General features: G+C 36.3%; 1 protein-coding gene across 2 annotated transcripts in view; it reads left to right on the forward strand.

Moving 5' to 3' along the window:
- ATF7IP2 (activating transcription factor 7 interacting protein 2) overlaps positions 1-21,309 on the forward strand; it is a 78,923-nt gene that overhangs the window by 37,337 nt on the left and 20,277 nt on the right. For both annotated transcript variants that reach the window (XM_082360100.1, XM_082360101.1), the window contains 4 exons: positions 3,822-3,892; positions 4,991-5,052; positions 5,490-5,559; positions 20,959-21,044. In XM_082360100.1, coding sequence (XP_082216226.1) covers positions 3,822-3,892; positions 4,991-5,052; positions 5,490-5,559; positions 20,959-21,044 — 289 coding nt within the window. The remainder of the gene's footprint in view (positions 1-3,821; positions 3,893-4,990; positions 5,053-5,489; positions 5,560-20,958; positions 21,045-21,309) is intronic.

The following is a 21,309-nucleotide window of genomic DNA, read 5'->3' on the forward strand; positions in this document are numbered from 1 at the left end:
ATGAGTGAAGATAAAATAGAATGTTTTATCTTTCTTATTATTAATTGATTTAACTGACAAGAGTTTGTTCAAATTAATAGCAACAATGTATTTGATTATGTATGCTTTGTGTGTGTGTGTGTGTGTGTGTGTGCGCGTGCTGCATTCACGCACTTATATATAAGTGAAATGAATGGTAGCAATGATTGAAAAGGAACAGGAAAGAGGAATTAGGAATATTTTGTTATTATAAGGTACTTGTACTACTTGTGAAGCAGTATAGTATTATCTGACAATTGACTTGGATTAGTTATCAATGTATATTGCAAACTCTGGGGCAACCACTAAATACAGAAGTATAGTTTGCTAAGAAAGGAGAGAAAATGGAATCATATAAAATGTAGTTTTATTCATAATTGCCAAAACTTGGAAGCAACCAGGATGTCCTTCAGTAAGTGAATGGGTAAACAAATGTGGTAGAGGGTTGGCCAAAGTTTCCATCAGTTTTTAAGTAAAAATAAAAGAAACATTTTTCATATTCACCAAGAACTTTGTTGAACAACATATTCAGCGTTTTGTTCCACTACCTTCTGACATTTTTCAGGCAACTTCATAATTCCATCTTCCCAAAACTTGTTACCTTTTTGAGCAAAGAACTGTTCCAGGTGCCTTTTACAGTCTTCCAGGGAATTGAAATTTTTTCCATTAAGAGAATTTTGTAAAGACTGAAATAAATGGAAATCCAAAGGTGCAATGTCTGGTGAATACAGCAGATGAATCAGAACTTCCCAGCCAGGCTGTAACAGTTTTTGCCTGGTCATCAAAGAAACATGTGGACTTGCGTTACCCTGATGGAAGATTATGCATTTTCTGTTGACTAATTCCGGATGCTTTTCATCGAGTGCTGCTTTCATTTGGTCTAATTGGGAGCAGTACTTGTTGGAATTAATTGTTTGGTTTTCCAGAAGGAGCTCACAATAGAGGACTCCCTTCCAATCCTACCATATACACAACGTCACATTCTTTGGTTGAAGACTGGCCTTTGGTGTGGTTGGTCGTGGTTCATTTCATTTGCCCCATGATCTCTTCCATCCACATTGTTGTACAGTATCCACTTTTCATCACCCGTCACAGTTTGTTTTTAAAATGGAATGTTTTCATTATGTTTCAGTAGAGAATTGCATGTGGAAATGCGGTCAAGAAGTTTTTTTTTGCTTAACTTATGTGGAACCCAAACATCAAAGCGATTAACATAACCAAGCTGGTGCAAATGATTTTCAACGCTTGATATATTTTGAGTGTGTCGGCTATCTCTTGCCTGGCATAATGTTAATTATTCTCAATTAATGTCTTGATTTGATCTCTATCAACTTCAACTCGTCTACCCGACCGTGGAGCATCGTGCAGCAAGAAAATCTCCAGCACGAAACTTTGCAAACCACTTTTGACGTGTTCAATCAGTCATAGCACCTTCTCCATACACTGCACAAATCTTTTTTTGCATTTCAGTTGCAAATAATAAAGCATAATGTGTCGAAAATGTTGCTTTTTTCTTCCATCCTCAATATCAAAATGGCTTCACATAAATTTACCAATTTTGATAAGTTTTTTAAAAATCGTGCTGATATGGCAGCTGACACAATACAGTCTAACAAAATTGTTTTGAATGAAGTTAAAGACAGCTAAGCACTACTAGATCCATCTTACAGAAAAAAACGAACAAACGTTTTGGCCAACCCAGTACATTCAGGCAATGGAATACTGTTTAGTGCTAAAAAAAGAAATGAGCTATCAAGCTATGAAAAGACATGGAGGAAACTTAAATGCATATTATTAAGGGAAAGAAGCCAATCTGAGAAGGCTGTATACTGTATGATTTCAACTATATGACATTCTAGAAAAGGCAAAACTGTGGAAATAGTAAAAAGATCAAATGTTGCCAGAGGTTGGTGGGGAGGGATGAATAGGCAGAGCACTGGGGATTTTTAAGGCAGTGAAACTATTTTATATTATACTGTAATGGTGGATACATGTCATTACATGTTTGTCAAAATCCACAGAATGTCCTAACACTAAGAGTGAATGTTATTGTAAACTATGAACTTTGGGGGTAATGATTACCCCCAAATGATTGGGGGTTGTTAACGTAGTTTCATCAGTTGTAACAAGAGTACCCACTGGTAAAGGATTTTGTGGGAGGTTGTGTGTGGGAGGGATAGGGTGTATATGGGAAAACGCTGTAGTCAATTTTGCTGTAAACCTAAAGCTGCTGTAAAAAAAACCCCACTTATTTAATAATTTTTAAAAGTACAAAATATTGCTGAGAAAAATTAATGGAGATATAAATATATGGTGAGATATGCCATGTTTACAAATCAGAAAATTCATTGTTAATGTCACTTCACCCAAATTGTTCTGTATATTTAATGCACCCTTAAACAAAATCATGGCATCCTTTCTGTAGAAAGTAACAAACTGATCATAAACTTGTATGAAATGCAAAAGACCTAGAAGGTGAAAACAGTGTTATAAAAGAACAACGTTGGAAGACATACACTACCTGAGTTCAAGACTTACTATAAAAGCTATAGTAATTAAGAGAATGGTGTTGGCATAAGGATAGAAATATAAATCAATGGACAAATTAGAGAGTATATATAGAGTCCATTGGTTTTCAGCAAAGATGCCAAGGTAATTTAATGGGGAAGAGAGAGTTGTTTCAACAACTGTTGCTGGAATAACCAGAAGGGAAAAGTGAACCTCAACTCTTACACCATACACAAAAATAACTTGAAATGGATCATAGACCAAATACAAAGGCTAAAAATTAAAAACATCCATAAGAAAATGGTACAACCCTGTGTATAGAAAATTCATGTAGCAAATTAAATGGGCTTACTGAAATTTGTGTCAATGTTTTCTTAACAAAAATTCTGATTTTAAATGTCAAATTCAAAAAAGTGGAGTCGGGGTCAAATGGGAGCAAAAGACGGTCTCATGACTCAGAATATTCTGTAACCATAATCAGCATCATTTATCATCATTGCCTCAGTTTAGTAAATGCATAGTAAATATTGCTACTATAGTGATATAATGTAGAGTAGTGGCAGAATTAATTTTTTAATATCTTTATTTTTTATAGTTCTACATCAGTAACAAAGTTTTAATCAGTTTCTTTTATACATTGTTTCATTTTCAAGAAGGCAAGTATATGTGCTAGAGTGACTTTTGTATGTTTTGTACATTTATGTATGTTGAATACTTATAGTTCATACATTTGGATTTATTGTAAATGGATTTCTATTAAGTTTTTTTTTAATAAATTTATTTTATTTATTTTTGGCTGCATTGGGTCTTTCGTTGCTGTGCGCGGGCTTTCTCTAGTTGCGGCGAGTGGGGGCTACTCTTCGTTGCAGTGCACGGGCTTCTCATTGCAGTGGCTTCTCTTGTTGTGAAGCACGGGCTCTAGGTGTGCAGGCTTTCAGTAGCTGTGGCACATGGGCCTAGTTGCTCCGCAGCATGTGGAATCTTCCCGGACCAGGGCTCGAACCTGTGTCCCCTGCGTTGGCAGGTGGATTCTTAACCACTGCGCCACCAGGGAAGCCCTCTACTAAGTTTTAAGGGTCTGTGTTTATTGTATATCATGAACTTTTGGTCATATAAATAATTGGCTATACACAGGGTTTCTTGGGTACTTGGTTTTATCATTTTCATTCCACATCCTCCCCATTGTTAGATTAAAACATATCAGTTATGAAATGTTAAATTAGAAGAATTAAAACCATTGATTGCACGTCTCAGCATAATCACATTTATTTAATTAATTAATTTATTTATTTCAGTAATGATGATGTCATGTTGATTTCTGTGGAAGGTCCTAATTTGACAACTCCAATTACATCAGATCCAACAGGTATCTTAAAATATGACCTATCAAATCAGAAAGCCTCAAATCAGTATTTGTTTAAAATAGAGAATTGAATATTATCTTTTAATAAAAGTTTTAATTCTACTCTCAAAAATGTTTAATTTATATCTGTGATTAATATTACCTGAGTAAATCAGTGATTGCTTAATAAAATTGAGGTTTCTTATTAACCTTGTGTTTATCAATTTATGGCCTTTTGTTTCTTTACTGTGTTTAATGGCTTTGTAAATTATAAAACTACTTACCTTTCATATCCGTTATTTGTACTTGTTTACTCTGGTCTTGTTGCTGATAGTGATGGTTTATTTTTTGTTTGTCTTTTGTTTTATCGAGTTAAAGTCTACTTAAGATTTAAAGTTTGGCTAATCTTTAGTATCTTTGATTTTTTTAAACTTTTAAAAATAATACTTCTGTTACTCTTTAGAGTTTCTCATTACACTTAATGTAAAAATCTTTAACCTTAGATTTCCAATAAATTTCCTTTCCCTTAAAATAGCTATCTTTCTTGGCTCATAATTTCTCCTTCAAAATTCCCCATTTCCTTTTCATTTTTACTATATATTAGAGAGTTTAATTTGCATCTTAATTTCAGAAAGCTTTGTCTGCACTTATATAGCTACTTAATTGCCACCATGATTTGGGCTGTTAACATTGTAAATCAAATAGTTAAGAGATATTAAGCATTTATCTGAGGCTTTTACTGGTTCTGTGAAGAATCCTCCTCAGCCATCTCAGGTGGTCTAGTCTAAAGATACTATGAATAAAAAATGTGTAAATTTCCAAGTTATTTCCCCAAATGCTATAGTAGTTTACAGATAGATACTCAAAAAAGAGTTACTAATATAGCTGTAAAGTTACAGAACGAAAAAATCTTTTGAACCAAAATTAGAGTTTGCTTTTTTTGGACTGGTTCATTGGTTTTTGGAATAAGTAAAGTCGATTGAGTTACATTTTTTATGATTATATAATGGTTAATTAGCATCCCCATTATTATTGTTTCAGCATTCACATATTACAAAGTCCATAAATATTTAATAGTTAATAAACTTGTCAAATGTTCATATTTTAATAATTTTCTTTCAGATACTGGAAAAATTACATCAGGAAATTCTAACAGTTCACCTGATGCTGAAACTGAAGCTATGGTAGGTTCTAAATATTGTCTCTGAATATTGTTTATTTGAATATGTTAGTTCTAGGAACTTTAGTGTTGCTACCTGTTGGATGACTCATCTTTGTCATTCATTCTTTGGGAGATTCATTCTCTGAGAGATTAATGTCTCCTAGTTAGCGTGACCAGGTTCCAGTCCAGCTTAAACATTAAAAAGCAAACAGCTAATGATAAACATATTTCACAACCATATTTATTACCAAATTAACTCATTTAGACTCTGCTTAGTTATATTCACAGAAACCATATAGCATTTCACGAGCTTCTCTTTCATAGTAGAGTTAAATTAAGCTGTAAGACTTTTAGAATGTTCAGTCTCTAGCTTCTAAATGGTAATTTTAAATGATATGTGTTTTATTTTTAAAAAACATTTTCTGTTGAGGCAGTCTTATTTTTTTAACAACTTTTCAGGCTAAAGAGAAGAAGAAACTTGATTCTGTGATTGATCTAACGAACGAAGGCCTGTCAAACTGCGACACAGGTAAAGGATTTGTCTTTTTCAAGAAAGAGGGAAGGGTAACAACTCAAAATACATTTGACGCATTTATGAAGTTTTTTTGTGTGTTAGTGTGTGTATTTAGTAGCTCTATGCAGTTTTATCACGTGTGTAGATTTGTGTAACTGCCACCACACTCAAATTATACAACTGTCCTATCACTACAAGGTTCCCTCATGCTACCCCTTTATAGGATGTTTTTTAGAGTTTGCTCCCAGTCCCTAAACCCTGGCAACCACTAATCTGTTCTCCACTATTAATATGTTTTTTCATGGATGTTATATAAATGTGATATAATATGTATCCTTCTGATATTGGCTTCTTTCCCTTAGCTTAATTTCCCCCAAGGGTCATCCAAGTTGTTTAGTAACTATTCCTTTTTATTGCTGAGTAGCATTCCATGGTGTGGATGTGTAATAGTTTATCCATTCGCTCACTGAAAGACATCTGGGTTGCTTGGGACTATTAGAAATCTCTTTTCTACCTGTGAGACACACCTTTTTTCCTTAACCATAGCAATACTGGCTGTGACAGGATGCTAGGGCATAACATGAAAATGCAGAGGGAGAGTGACAGCAGTGCCCTCTTTCTCAGATTTAAACAAAAAGAAGTAAAATAGAGTCTTCTGGGGCTGGTAATCAATCATAAGGTTTCATCTCTTAATTGCACTTGAATGTTTATGGTACTCTTTTGATGAAATATTTGATTCCATTTATTAGCATTAGTAAATTAATATTAAAAATTACTACATTATTATTATTATTAAAGATTACTACAGGAACTATATAGTCCAGTTCATTCTCCGATCTCAGCTGTGGATCCAAACAAAGGTTGGAACCACTGGAATCTTTAGGCACCCCGTGATAGAATCAAAAAACCCTTCAGTTTCCAATTTCATGAAGATTAGAATGAATTAAAAAATGAAATTGGAGTCCATAATGAAGTATCATTAATGATTAACAATTTTAACATTAATTTTAAGGATTAAGATTACTAAATATTTTTTAAACTACACGATACAGGATTCGAGTTGCAGTAAAATAAAAACACAGATTCATTCAGTGCTTGATAAAATAAGTTACGCCTGTAATGGGGTTGGGGGGGGCTTCACTTTGAAATCGAGCAGTTGGAAAGGTAGATCATGCCAATTCATGATGTTAACTCACGATAATGTGAATGTGAATCTGTCTTGTAAAATGTTCAGTTCTGAATAAGGGTATAGTTAGTCAGATGAAACTTGGACTGTTTCTCATATTCCCAGGCTTGATGAATGGTATCACCAACTCATCCAGTTTCTCAAGCCAGAAGTAAGAGTCACTTTTGACTCATAGATATGCCTCATTCCACTATGTAGTCAGCTTTCAAGCTCATCAGTTGTCTCCCGAAAAGCTAACAGATGTAGTCCATATATTTCCTTATTTCAGAATTCTATTATCTTTAGTCTATTGCCATAACTTAATAACTAATATTTCTGCCCTAACTTACTGCTTTTAATGAATCTTCTAAGTTGACACTAAAATATTATTTCCTTATACAAATCTGGTTATGTTTTTGTCTTTAGGATAAAATCCAAATTCTTTAACAAGATATACAAAATTCTTAATGACTTAGACCCTGAAAACGTTTCTAGGTTTATCTTCTACAGATTCCTTACCTCTTCCTTAATGGCTTCTCAGTAGGTAGTGCTTCTTCTCTCCTTGCCATCACCACATATCCTCTTCTCTTTGCCAGGAATGCTCTCCCTTCTGTACCTCCCCAGGCTTGTCTGATGACCCCACTTCTCATCCTTCAATATTCAGTTTAGACACTTGTGACAAACTGTTCTGGCAGAAATTGTCATCTTTGCTCTCCTTACCCTTGGTATTTTGTGCATGCCTATATTATACCTTTATTTTATTGTTTCTGTACATATCTGTTTTCCTAAAAGGACTTGAAATTCGTTTCAGCAGCATTAATGTCTTTATTAATCTGTATGTTTTCATCTTTTTAGCACAGTGCTTGGCACACAACATAACATTCCAAAAAAAAAGGTTGAATTAATGCAGATTTTCTACTAAATAGTTTTAAAAGAAATGTAAATTTATATACTGTGAATGGGAGTGTAAATTAATCTTTCTGGAAGACATTCTGTCAATATCAAAACTTTACAAATATGCAAGCCTTGTGACTCAATTCTTTGAATAGTTACCTGAAGAAAATAAAGTATAGGGGAAATATGAAAATGTTCATTGCAGTACTATTCATGAAATATAAAACTTTGGAAACCCTTAAATTTCTAGGAATAAGGAATTAATTACAAAAATTAGATTTATATGGTACAACCATATTCAACCATTAAAAATAATGTTGAGGAAGTATATGTATTGATGTAAACATGTTAATAATATAACAAGAGAAGTTATAAAAGTATATATTTAGAGTCATGGTGGAGTAAATGGGCTCAGACTTAACTTTTCTTCAGTAAACAAGTAGAAGACTAAACAAGATATAAGAAAAAAATTTTTAGATATTGCAGTACAGGACTGCAGTCCCTGAGAGAAGGGAAATGCATGAGATGAGCCCTATGGGCTGCCCCAGCTTTCTTCCTAGATTGCGGTGCACTGATGGAGATCCCAAGCAGAGAATGGCTGTCTTGCTGAGGTAAGAGAGATTGGCATTCAGAGAGCCTGAGGCAACTGGAATGAGGGGAAGAGTACTATCAGATGAGGAAGCCACTCAGAGAAAGAGCTCCAAGAGGTTAGCATAGGAGTCCTTTTGAGTCTTTGCTGAAATATTAAGTCACACATGCAGAGTGAAATTGCATGAGTCTGGGCAAAGAATGACCAAGGACCTTTACACTAAACAATTTCCAGAGCTCAAACAGCAGTGGGAAATGTTTCAGGTCTGACCAGCCATCATGGTAGATTCTTACTGAATATACGGGTGTAAACTCATCTTAGAGCAAAGGCAACTCTAGCATTGCCCTAATAAAACCGAACTCAGAATTCAACTCACAACCATGTAAAATTCATAATATCCATCATCCAATTTTAAAAAGTCACTCGAGATATGAGGAAGAAAAATGGAATCCATAACCAGGAGAAAAATCAGTCAAAAGAAACAAACTTAGAAATGACAGATGACAGAATTAACAGACAAGGACCTTAAAAGAACTGATAGAAGTACACTCAGAGATTTAAAGGAAAACATGAACATAATAAGAGAAATAAAAGATATAAAAGAGAACCAAATGAAATAAAAATACTTGAAGTTCAGTGGATGGAATAAATAGCTTATTAAACACCAGAGAAAGAAAAACAAATTGGTATACTGGGATAAATAGTACCTGACCATATAATTTGGAAAGAAGCTATACAAATTAAAGAAAGAATATGAAAAGAAAAGAAAAAAGACTGGGAAAAAGGAATCGGACCTTTAGTAAACTGTGGGACAATATTAAGTGGTCTAACATAGATGTATGGTCAAAAGTTTTACAAATTTAATGAAAAGTACGAGCCCACCATAACCAAGAACTTCAGTACTCTGCATGCAGGATAAATACAAAGAAAACCATATCAAGGAACATCATAATCAGTTCCTGAAAACCAGTGATTAACAGCAACAACTTTAGAGCAATCAGAAAGACACCATATATATAGGATATATAGGGAAGAACAAAGAATGCACAGTTTTCTCAATTGGAACTATGCAAAACAAATCAAATGGCATTATTAAAAGGCTGGGGGAAAATAATTGTCAACCTAGAATTCTATATCCAGCTAATATATCTTACAAACATGAAAGCAAAATTAAGACTTCTGTTTATTAAGATAAACAAAAGTTGTTGCCAGCAGACCTTCACTGTCAAAAATAAAGGAAGTTCTTCAAGCAAAGGGAAAATATCAGATGGAAAGTGGATCTACACAGAGGAATGTAACAGTATGTTGTGGAGTTTATAATTTATGTAGAAGCTAATGTATGCCAACAGTAGTGTGAAAGATGGTCAGAGCAATGGAAGTATGCTGGCTATAAGGGTGTTACATCATGAGTAGTATAATGTTACTTGAGGATAGACTATACGTTATTAAAGATACTAGATACGTACATACGGCAGTGCCTAGAGCAATATTTTTTTAAGTGTAAGTATGGCTGATAGACCAATAGTGGAGGTAAAATGGAATTTTTAAAATACTCAATCCAAGAGAAGGTGCAAAGAACAAATGACACTAAATAGAGAACAAATTACAGGATGGTAGATTTAAACCCAACCATATTGATAGCTAGAATAAGTATAGAAGGGTCTAAACACTCCATTAAAAAGCACACATTGGGCTTCCCTGGTGGCACAGTGGTTGAGAGTCTGCCTGCCAATGCAGGGGACACGGGTTCGAGCCCAGGTCTGGGAAGATCCCACATGCCGCGGAGTGGCTGGGCTCGTGAGCCACAATTACTGAGCCTGCGTGTCTGGAGCCTGTGCTCCGCAACAGGAGAGGCCACTGCAGTGAGAGGCCCGCACACCGTGATGAGGAGTGGCCCCCGCTCGCCGCAACTGGAGAAAGCCCTCGCGCAGAAACGAAGACCCAACACAGCCAAAAATAAATTAATTAATTTAAAAAAAAAATTCTATGAGAACAAAGTTTAAAAAAAAAAAAAAGCACACATTGTTGGACTGGATAACAAAACAAGACCCAACCACATGACAACTACATGATGTACGTTAAATATAAATATATGGATAGGTTAAAGTTAAAAGGATGTAAGAAGATAAGCCATGCAAAAACATACAAACACTAATCATAAGAAAGCTAGAGTGACTATATTATCAGATAGACTTCAGAACAAGAAATATTACCAGGGATAAAGAAGGCTGTTTCATAACAGTAAAGCAATCATTTCATCAGAAAGACACACTAAACCTACGTTTATGCATATAATAGTAGAACTTCAAAATTCCTGATATAAAAACTGATCGGACTGAAATTATAAGTGGACAAACAATTACAATTGGAGGTTCCAACACTCCCTTCTCAGTAATCGATATAATATGTAGTCAGTAAAGTTTTGGAAGCCTGGGCAATACTATCAACCAACTTAACCTACTTGACATTTATAGAACACTCAAACCCAGCCACAGAAGAATACACATTCATTTTAAGTGCATATGAAACATATCAGGTTCTGGACCATAAAACTAGTCTCACTATATGTAAAAGTTTAGAGAACATACTCTGTATGATTACAGATACAATTAAATTAGTAATAACAGAAAGCTAGTTGGGAAATCCCTAGATATTTGGAAGCTAAAGATTACATTTCTAGATAACCCATGAGTCAAAGAAGAAATCAAAAGGAAAGTTTAAAAATATTTTGAACTGAATGAAAATGAAAACACAGCATATCAAAATCTGAGGAATGCAGCTAAAGCCGTGCTTAGAAGGCAATTGCTAGCATTAAATGTTTATAGTAGGAAAAGTGGAAAGTCTAAAATGAATAATCTAAGATTCTACATTAAGATGCTAGGATAAAAAGAACAAATTAAACCCAGAGCAAGTAGATGACACTTCACTAGAGAAGATATGGGGGTGGCAAATAAACACAAGACATCCTCAACATTGTTATTCATTAGGGAAGTTAAGACCACAATGAGATACCACAACACATCCACTAAAATGGCTAAAATGAAAACAACTGAAAATATACAAAGTGTCGGTGAGGATGTGGAGTGACCTGGAATTCTCATGTTTTGCTGGTAGGAGTGTAAAATGGTGAAACCACTTTGGAAGTGGTCTGGCAGTTTCTCAAAACATTAGCTATACTCTTAGCAAATGACACTATTATTCCACCTTTAGGTATTTATCCAAGACAAATGAAAACCTACATCTACACAAAGACTTTTACACAAATGTTCATAGCAACTTTATTCATAATAGCACTGAACTATAAACAGTCCAAATGTCCATCAATAGATAAATAGGTTGTGGCATATCTATCTCTACAGCTAAGTACTACTCAACAATAAAAATGAACAAAATATTATTATATGCAACAACATTGATGAATCTCAGAAACAAATGTTGGGCAAAAGAATTGTACATACTGTGTGATTTGCTTTATGTCAAATTCTAGAAAAGGCCGATCTAATCTTTAGTGACAACAGACCTGTGGTTTCATGGGGCCAGTGGTGAGAGAGGGATTGAGAATGTTACGAAGACCAAGTTCATACTGCTCGCTGCACAACAGGCCAATAAATCGAGACATGAGTTGTTGGGTCAAGGAATGGAGAAGATGGTGGACTAGTGTCCCAAAGAACCATCTTCTCAGAATTCGAATTCAGGCTCCTTTTATACTAAAAGAGGAAGGGTGTGTGGGTGGTTGCTGCAAACTTCTTGGGGCTGGAATCCTTTTTTCTTGGCAGCCAGCTGTCCACGTAGGTCATTTCACAATGTTGCTATAAACCTCCAACAAGACAAATGTTATTGTCTGTTCTACAACTTTTTATCTCTATTTAAATGGATAAGTGTTATACCTTTTAAGGTCAGGGCCTTGAGAATGAGCTATCCTGTGTATTTCAGGCTACCGGCAACATTTTTAACTTGTAGCAAAAGCAATAGAATACAAAGGTTAAAGTAAAACAAACAGATCCAATGTGGAGTCAGATTTGTTCTTCCATATTACCAGAAGGGACACTATTTGGGGTAATAAAAACATTCTGTCTTGATTTTGGTGGTGGTATCACAACTGTACATTTGTCAAAACCCAAAGAATGGCACATTTAAAATGGGTACATTTGGGGGACTTCCCTGGTGGTCCAGTGGTTAAGACTTCACCTTCCAATGCAGGGGGTGTGGGTTCGATCTCTGGTTGGGGAGCTAAGATCCCACATGCCTTGGGGCCAAAAAACCAAAACATAAAACAGAAGCAATATTGTAACAAATTCAATAAAGACTTTAAAAATTGTCCACATCATGGAAGCAACCTAAGTGTCCATCGACAGATGAATGGATAAAGATGTGGCACATATATACAATGGAATATTAGCCATAAAAAGAAACGAAATTGAGTTATTTGTAGTGAGGTGGATGGACCTAGAGTCTCATACAGAGTGAAGTAAGTCAGAAAGAGAAAAACAAATACCGCATGCTAACACATATATATGGAATCTAAAAAAAAACAAAAAATGGTTCTGAAGGAATTAGGGGCAAGACAGGAATAAAGATGCAGACGTAGAGAATGAACTTGAGGACATGGGGAGGGGGAAGGGTAAGCTGGGACAAAGTGAGAGAGTGGCATGGACATATATACACTACCAAATGTAAAATAGCTAGCTAGTGGGAAGCAGCCACATAGCACAGGGAGATCAGCTCGTTGCTTTGTGTCCACCTAGAGGGCTGGGATAGGGAGGGTGGGAGGGAGACAAAAGAGGGAGGAGATATGGGGATATATGTATATGTATAGCTGACTCACTTTGTTATACAGCAGAAACTAACACAACATTGTAAAGCAATTATACTCCAATAAAGATGTTAAAAAAAAAAAGGTCCACACCAAAAAAATCTAAAAAAATAAAATGGGTACATTTTATTGTATGTAAGTTATATCTGAATAGTTAATTTTTAAATACAAACTTTAAAAATCATGTCTATAATGTAAATATTTACATAAGTGAACGTGCGTCTACATGTGCATATACATGCAGCAAAGGATCTGAAAGGTCAAACACCGAAGTGGTAAGTTGAGACCAGAGGCCACAATTCTCACATAGCAGTTTAGTGAGGAGGAACCTTAAAATAATCGGGTACTGGCTCCTGTTGCTTTGAGAATACAAAGTGCTAAAGTAACCATTCCTGGGACTTCCCTGGTGGCGCAGTGGTTAAGAATCCACCTGCCAATGCTGGGGACACGGGTTCGATCCCTGGTCCGGGAAGATCCCACATTGCCACGGAGCAGCTAAGCCTGTGCACCACAACTACTGAGCCCGTGTTCTAGAGCCCGTGTTTCACAACTACTGAGCCCACGTGCTGCAGCTACTGAAGCCTGCACGCCTAGAGCCTGTGCTTCACAACAAGAGAAGCCTCCGTAATGAGAAGCCCGCGCACCACAACAAAGAGTAGCCCCCACTCGCTGCAACTAGAGAAAGCCTGCGTGCAGCAACCAAGACCCAACACAGCCAAAAAAATAAAATAAATTTTAAAAATGTAACAATTACTCATTTTTATATAGATAAGGATAAAAGCTGCAGAGTATTTACAAGACATTAACATTGGTGACACAAAGGATCTAAACGTAAACTGGTTTGGGATAAAAGTCCTGTTTTGTCTCTTATCATAAAGTTGAGTTTCTGTCTTAGCCTGTTTTAATTTGCCAAGGGCTTGTTGACTTACTACCTTGAAAGAAGGAATGTTAGTTATGGGAAGTTATATCTATTAGAATTTTTTTTTGTATGAAACTATTCACTTGAAAATTTAAGGGAGGTTATTTGTATCAGCTCTTGTGCATTGATTAACCTGCAGATTATGATTTCACAAATCTAGGTCTAATTAACAAACCAGTTTAAAAGGGTGTATAGATTCTCTTACAATTTGTAATTTTAAAAATTTATTTCTTATACAGCAGGTTCTTATTAGTTATCTGTTTTATACGTATTAGTGTATATATGTCAATCCCAATCTCCCAGTTCATCCCACCAGCCCCTCCCCCCCACTTTCCCCCCTTGGTGTCCATAGGTTTGTTCTCTACATCTGTGTCTCTATTTCTGTCTTGCAAACAGGTTCATCTGTACCATTTTTCTAGATTCCACATATATGCGTTAATATATGATATTTGTTTTTCTCTTTCTGACTTACTTCACTCTGTATGACAGTCTCTAGGTCCATCCATGTCTCTACAAATGACCCAATTTCATTCCTTTTTATGGCTGAGTAATATTCCATTGTATATATGTACCACATCTTCTTTATCCATTCATCTGTTGATGGGCATTTAGGTTGCTTCTGTGACCTGGCTATTGTAAATAGTGCTGCAATGAACATTGGGGTGCATGGGTCTTTTTGACTTATGGTTTTCTCTGGGTATATGCCCAGTAGTGGGATTGCTGGGTCATATGGTAATTCTATTTTTAGTTTTTTAAGGAACCTCCATATTGTTCTCCATAGTGGCTCTATCAATTTACATTCCCACCAACAGTGCAAGAGGGTTCCCTTTTCTCCACACCCTCTCCAGCATTTGTTGTTTGTAGATTTTCTGATGATGCCCATTCTAACTGGTGGAGGTGATACCTCACTGTAGTTTTGATTTGCATTTCTCTAATGATTAGTGATGTTGAGCAGCTTTTCATGTGCCTCTTGGCCATCTGTATGTCTTCTTTGAAGAGATGTCTATTTAGGTCTTCTGCCCATTTTTTTATTGGGTTGTTTGTTTTTTTAACATTGAGCTGCATGAGCTGTTTATATATTTTGGAGATTAATCCTTCGTCCGTTGGTTCGTTTTCAAATATTTTCTCCTACTCTGAGGGTTGTCTTTTCATTCTGTTTATCGTTCCCTTTGCTGTGCAAAAGCTTTTAAGTTTCATTAGGTCCCATTTGTTTATTTTTGTTTTTATTTCCATTACTCTAGGAAGTGGGTCAAAAAAGATCTTGCTGTGATTTATGTCAAAGAGTGTTCTTCCTATGTTTTCCTCTAAGAGTTTTATAGTGTCCAGTCTTACATTTAGGTCTTTAATCCATTTTGAGTTTAGTTTTGTGTATGGTGTTAGGCAGTGTTCTAATTTCATTCTTTTACGTGTAGCTGTCCAGTTTTCCCAGCACCACTTATTGAAGAGGCTGTCTTTTCTCCGTTGTATATCCTTGCCTCCTTTGTCATAGATTAGTTGACCATAGGTGCGTGGGTTTATCTCTGGGCTTTCTATCCTGTTCCATTGAACTATATTTCTGTTTTTGTGCCAGTACCATATTGTCTTGATTACTGTAGCTTTGTAGTATAATCTGAAGTCAGGGAGTCTGATTCCTCCTGCTACATTTTATTCCCTCAAGACTGCTTTGGCTATTCAGGGTCCTTTGTGTCTCCATACACATTTTAAGATTTTTTGTTCTAGTTCTGTAAAAAATGTCACTGGTAATTTGATAGGGATTGCATTGATTCTGTAGATTGCTTTGAGTAGTATAGTCATTTTCACACTATTGATTCTTCCAATCCAAGCACATGGTATATAGCTCTCCATCTGTTTGTGTCATCTTTGATTTCTTTCATCAGTGTCTTATAGTTTTCTGAGTACAGGTCTTTTACCTCCTTAGGTAGGTTTATTCCTAGGTATTTTATCCTTTTTGTTGCAATGGTGAACGGGATTGTTTCCTTAATTTCTCTTTCTGATCTCTTGTTGTTAGTGTATAGGAATGCAAGAGATTTCTTTGCATTAATTTTGTATCCTGCAACTTTACCAAATTCATTGATTAGCTCTAGTAGTTTTCTGGTGGCATCGTTAGGATTCTCTATGTTAGTATCATGTCATCTGCAGGCAGTGACAGTTTTACTTTTTTCTTCCAATTTGTATTCCTTTTATTTATTTTTCTTCTCTGATTGCTGTGTCTAGGACTTCCAAAACTATGTTGAATAATAGTGGCGAGAGTGGACATAAATTTCTTGTTCCTCATCTTAGAGGAAATGCTTTCAGTTTTTCACCACTGAGAATGACGTTTGCTGTGGGTTTGTTGTATATGGCCTTTATTATGTTGAGTTTCCTTCTATGCCCACTTTCTGGAGAGTTTTTATCATAAATGGGTGTTGAATTTTGTCAAAAGCTTTTTCTGCATCTATTGAGATCATATGGTTTTTATTCAATTTGTTAATACGGTGTATCACACTGGTTGATATGCCTATATTGAAGAATCCTTGCATCCCTGCGATAAATCCCACTTGATCATGGTGTATGATCCTTTTAATTTGTTGTTGGATTCTGTTTGCTAGTGTTTTGTTGAGGATTTTTGCATCTGTATTCATCAGTGATATTGGTGTGTAATTTTCCTTTTTTGTAGTATCTCTGGTTTTGGTATCAGGGTGATGGTGGCCTTGTAGAATGAGTTTGGGAGTGTTCCTTCCCCTGCAGTTTTTTGGAAGAGTTTGAGAAGGATGGGTCTTAGCTCTTCTCTAAATGTTGGATAGAATTCACCTGTGAAGCCATCTGGTCCTGGACAGTCCTGGACTTTGGTTTGTTGGAAGAGTTTTAATCACAGTTTCAATTTCATTACCTGTGATTGGTCTGTTCATATTTTCTATTTCTTACTGGTTCGGTTGTGGAAGGTTATATCTTTCTAAGAATTTGTCCATTTCTTCCACGTTGTCCATTTTATTGGCATAGAGTTGCTTGTAATAGTTGCTTATGATGCTTTATATTTCTGCGATGTCCGTTGTAACTTCTCCTTTTTCATTTCTAATTTTATTGATTTGAGTCCTCTCCCTCTTTTTCTTGTTGAGTCTGGCTAAAGGTTTATCAATTTTATTTATCTTCTCAAAGAACCAGCTTTTAGTTTTATTGATCTTTGCTATTGTTTTCTTTGTTTCTATTTCATTTATTTCTGCTCTGATCTTTATGATTTCTTTCCTTCTACTAATTTTGTGTTTTGTTTGTTCTTCTTTCTCTAGTTCCTTTAGGTGTAAGGTTAGATTGTTTGAGATTTTTCTTGTTTCTTGAGGTAGGATTGTATTGCTGTAAACTTCCCTCTTAGAACTGCTTTTGCTGCATCCCATAGGTTTTGGATCGTCGTGTTTTCATTGTCATTTGTCTCTAGGTAATTTTTGATTTCCTCTTTGATTTCTTCAGTGATCTCTTGGTTATTTAGTAACGTATTGTTTAGCCTCCATGTGTTTGTGTTATTTTACGTTTTTTTTCCCTGTAATTTATTTCTAATCTCAAAGCATTGTGGTTGGAAAAGATGTTTGATATGATTTCAGTTTTCTTAAATTTACTGAGCCTTGATTTGTGACCCAAGATGTCATCTATCCTGGAGAATGTTCCGTGTGCACTTGAGAAGAAAGTGTAATCTGCTATTTTTGGATGGAATGTCCTATAAATATCAATTAAATCTATCTGGTCTAATGTGTCATGTAAAGCTTGTGTTTCCTTATTAATTTTCTGTCTGGATTATCTGTCCATTGGTGTAAGTGAGGTGTTAAAGTCCCTCACTATTATTGTGTTACTGTCAATTTTCTCTTTTATAGGCGTTAGCAGTTGCCTTATGTATTGAGGTGCTCCTATGTTGGGTGCATATATATTTATAATTGTTATATCTTCTTCTTGGATTAATCCCTTGATCGTTATGTAGTGTCCTTCCTTGTCTCTTGTAACATTCTTTATTTTAAAGTCTGTTTTATCTGATATGAGTATTGCTGCTCCAGCTTTCTTTTGATTTCCATTTGCATGGAATATCTTTTTCCATCCCCTCACTTTCAGTCTGTATGTGTCCCTAGGTCTGAAGTGGGTCTCTTGTAGACAGCATATATATGGGTCTTGTCTTTGTATCCATTCAGTGAGCCTGTGTCTTTTGGTTGGAGCATTTAATCCATTCACGTTTAAGGTAATTATTGATATGTATGTTCCTATTACCATTTTCTTAATTGTTACGGGTTTGTTTTTGTAGGTCCTTTTCTTCTGTTGTGTTTCCCACTTAGAGAAGTTCCTTTAGCATTTGTTGTAGAGCTGGTTTGGTGGTGCTGAATTCTCTTAGCTTTTGCTTGTCTGTAAAGCTTTTGATTTCTCCATCGAATCTGAATGAGATCCTTGCCGGGTAGAGTAATCTTGGTTGTAGGTTCTTCCCTTTCATCACTTTAAATATATCATGCCACTCCCTTCTGGCTTGTAGAGTTTCTGCTGAGAAATCAGCTGTTAACCTTATGGGAGTTCCCTTGTATGTTATTTGTCATTTTTCCCTTGTTGCTTTCAATAATTTTTCTTTGTCTTTAATTTTTGTCAGTTTGATTACTATGTGTCTCAGCATGTTTCTCCTTGGGTCTATCCTGCCTGGGACTCTCTGTGCTTCCTGGACTTGGGTGGCTATTTCCTTTCCCATGTTAGGGAAGTTTTCGAATGTAATCTCTTCAAACAGTTTCTCGGGTCCTTTCTGTCTTCTCCTTCTGGGACCCCTATAATGCGAATGTTGGTGCATTTAATGTTGTCCCAGAGGTCTCTTAGGCTGTCTTCATTTCTTTTCATTCTTTTTTCTTTATTTTGTTCCATGGCAGTGAATTCCACCATTCGTCTCCCAGGTCACTTATCTGTTCTTCTGCCTCAGTTATTCTGCTATTGATTCTTTCTAGTTTAGTTTTCATTTCACTTATTGTATTGTTCATCTCTGTTTGTTCTTTAATTCTTCTAGGTCTTTATTAAACATTTCTTGCATCTTCTCGATCTTTGCCTCCATTCTTTTTCCGAGGTCCTGGATCATCTTCACTATCATTATTCTGAATTCTTTTTCTGGAAGGTTGCCTATCTCCACTTCATTTAGTTGTTTTTCTGGGGTTTTATCTTGTTTCTTCATCTGGTACATAGTCCTCTGCCTTTTCGTTTTGTCTGTCTTTCTGTGAATATGGTTTTCGTTCCACAGGCTGCTGAATTGTAATTCTTCTTTCTTCTGCTGTCTGCCCTCTGGTGGATGAGGCTATCTAAGAGGCTTGTGCAAGCTTCCTGATGGAAGGGACTGGTGGTGGGTAGAGCTGGGTGTTGCTCTGGTGGGCAGAGCTCAGTAAAACTTTAATCTGCTTGTCTGCTGATGGGTGGGGCCGGGTTTCCTCACTGTTGGTTGTTTGGCCTGAGGCAACCCAGCACTGGAGCCTACCCGGCTCTTTGATGGGGCTAATGGTGGACTCTGGGAGGGCTCATGCCAAGGAGTATTTCCCAGAACTTCTGCTGCCAGTGTCCTTGTCCCCACGGTGAGCCACAGCCACCCCCCGCCTCTCCAGGAGACCCTTCAACACTAGCAGGTAGGTCTAGTTCAGTCTTCTGTGGGGTCACTGCTCCTTCCCCTGGGTCCTGATGTGCACACTACTTTGTGTGTGCCCTCCAAGAGGGGAGTCTCTGTTTCCCCCAGTCCTGTTGAAGTTCTGCAATCAAATCCCACTAGCCTTCAAAGTCTGATTCTCTAGGAATTCCTCCTCCCATTGCCGGACCCCCAGGTTGGGAAGCCTGACGTGGGGCTCAGAACCTTCACTCCAGTGGGTGGTCTCCTGTGGTATAATTGTTCTCCAGTTTGTGAGTCACCCACCCAGCGGTTATGAGATTTGATTTTATTGTGATTGCGCCCCTCCTACCGTCTCATTGTGGCTTCTCCTTTGTCTTTGGATGTGGGGTATCTTTTTTGGTGAGTTCCAGTGTCTTTCTGTCGATGAGTGTTCAGCAGTTAGTTGTGATTCCGCTGCTCTCGCAAGAGGGAGTGAGCACACATCCTTCTACTCTGCCATCTTGAACCAATCTCTCATGCATCGATTCTCTTACAATTAAAAGCGTAAAATAATTACCTTTACAAAAATGTTTTTTAACACCAGTAAATAAAGCGATTAATAAGTTATCTTTGAAACACAGTGCAGAATTTAATTATCCTTGTCAGTTAAAAGAAAAATACAAATAAAAAATTTTATTGGGGGAGATTCATAAAGTATGTTAAACAGTTATATCACTGCACACACAGTGGATTAAAAATGATTTTTGTTGCTTGTTAGATATGTTCAAACTTCTGAAATTTTTAGCTGTCTGGCCCTATTACTTTCCAACATGGAGCCCCTTTTCTTACCACCCCCATGATACTTTCCCCAGTTGTCCTCAAACCATTCTTGCGCCTACTAAACCTTCTTTCTCTCCCTCACACCCACATTTTCTCTATTTTCCTCCTTTTCTTCTTCTAACCATCTCTCTTTCTTCCATTCTCTCTTCTGTCTCTCCTCCCTCCCCCTCCCTTTCAACAGTCCACAATTGATGTCTAATTCCCTCTAGGCTACCATGAGATACCTCCAACCCCAGCCTGCATGAGTTTTAGTTTGAATTCCCAGGCCTTGTTGGTATCACACATTCTTATAGGATTGTAAACAGTTCTGTGTTTGCAAACATCCTTGTTGACCTAACAGAGCAAAATCTGCCTCTGAGACTGCTAAGCAGGAATTCCCTCTCCCATGGGTAATTTTTCCTAGTTCCCAGTTGCATCATGACATTAGTGTTTACCTTAAGTGAGGAATTTTTGTCACATTAAAGAAAAATTCTCTATATTTGATACATTTGCATATCAAAAGTTGTCTTCTTATTTCACAGTTTTATAATTTTACTTCACATTTAATTACTACCCAAGATGTAAACTACTGTTTGCTCTAAAGGCTATGGGATTGATTATTGCAGATACATTTTACTTTTAAACCTTCTGTTGTTCACAGAAAGTCCAGTATCCACGCTTGAGTTACCTACGAAAGCTATTTCAATCTCAAAAGAGACAACCCCAGTGGCACAAAATGCAGCCCAGGTACTGATATGAAATGTTCTGTAAGGGATATTCATTCCAAATTGAGTGGAAGTACCCATTTTACTCATAAAGAAACATTTGGGTTACATTTCATCTTAGAAAGCACTTTAATATGCTTTTTTAAATGTGCTATTGTGAGTCTACTTATTTACTCAATTAAACTAATTTAATTGAATTTTCCAGAAGCTACAGAATTAAAACAACTACATTTTTTTAGGCCAACAACAAATTGGAAAAGATTTTTAAGAGTAATAACCATTGTTGA

The sequence above is a fragment of the Balaenoptera borealis genome (genome assembly GCF_965194805.1).
Source record: "Balaenoptera borealis genome assembly, chromosome: 16".
Lineage (NCBI taxonomy): Eukaryota > Metazoa > Chordata > Mammalia > Artiodactyla > Balaenopteridae > Balaenoptera > Balaenoptera borealis.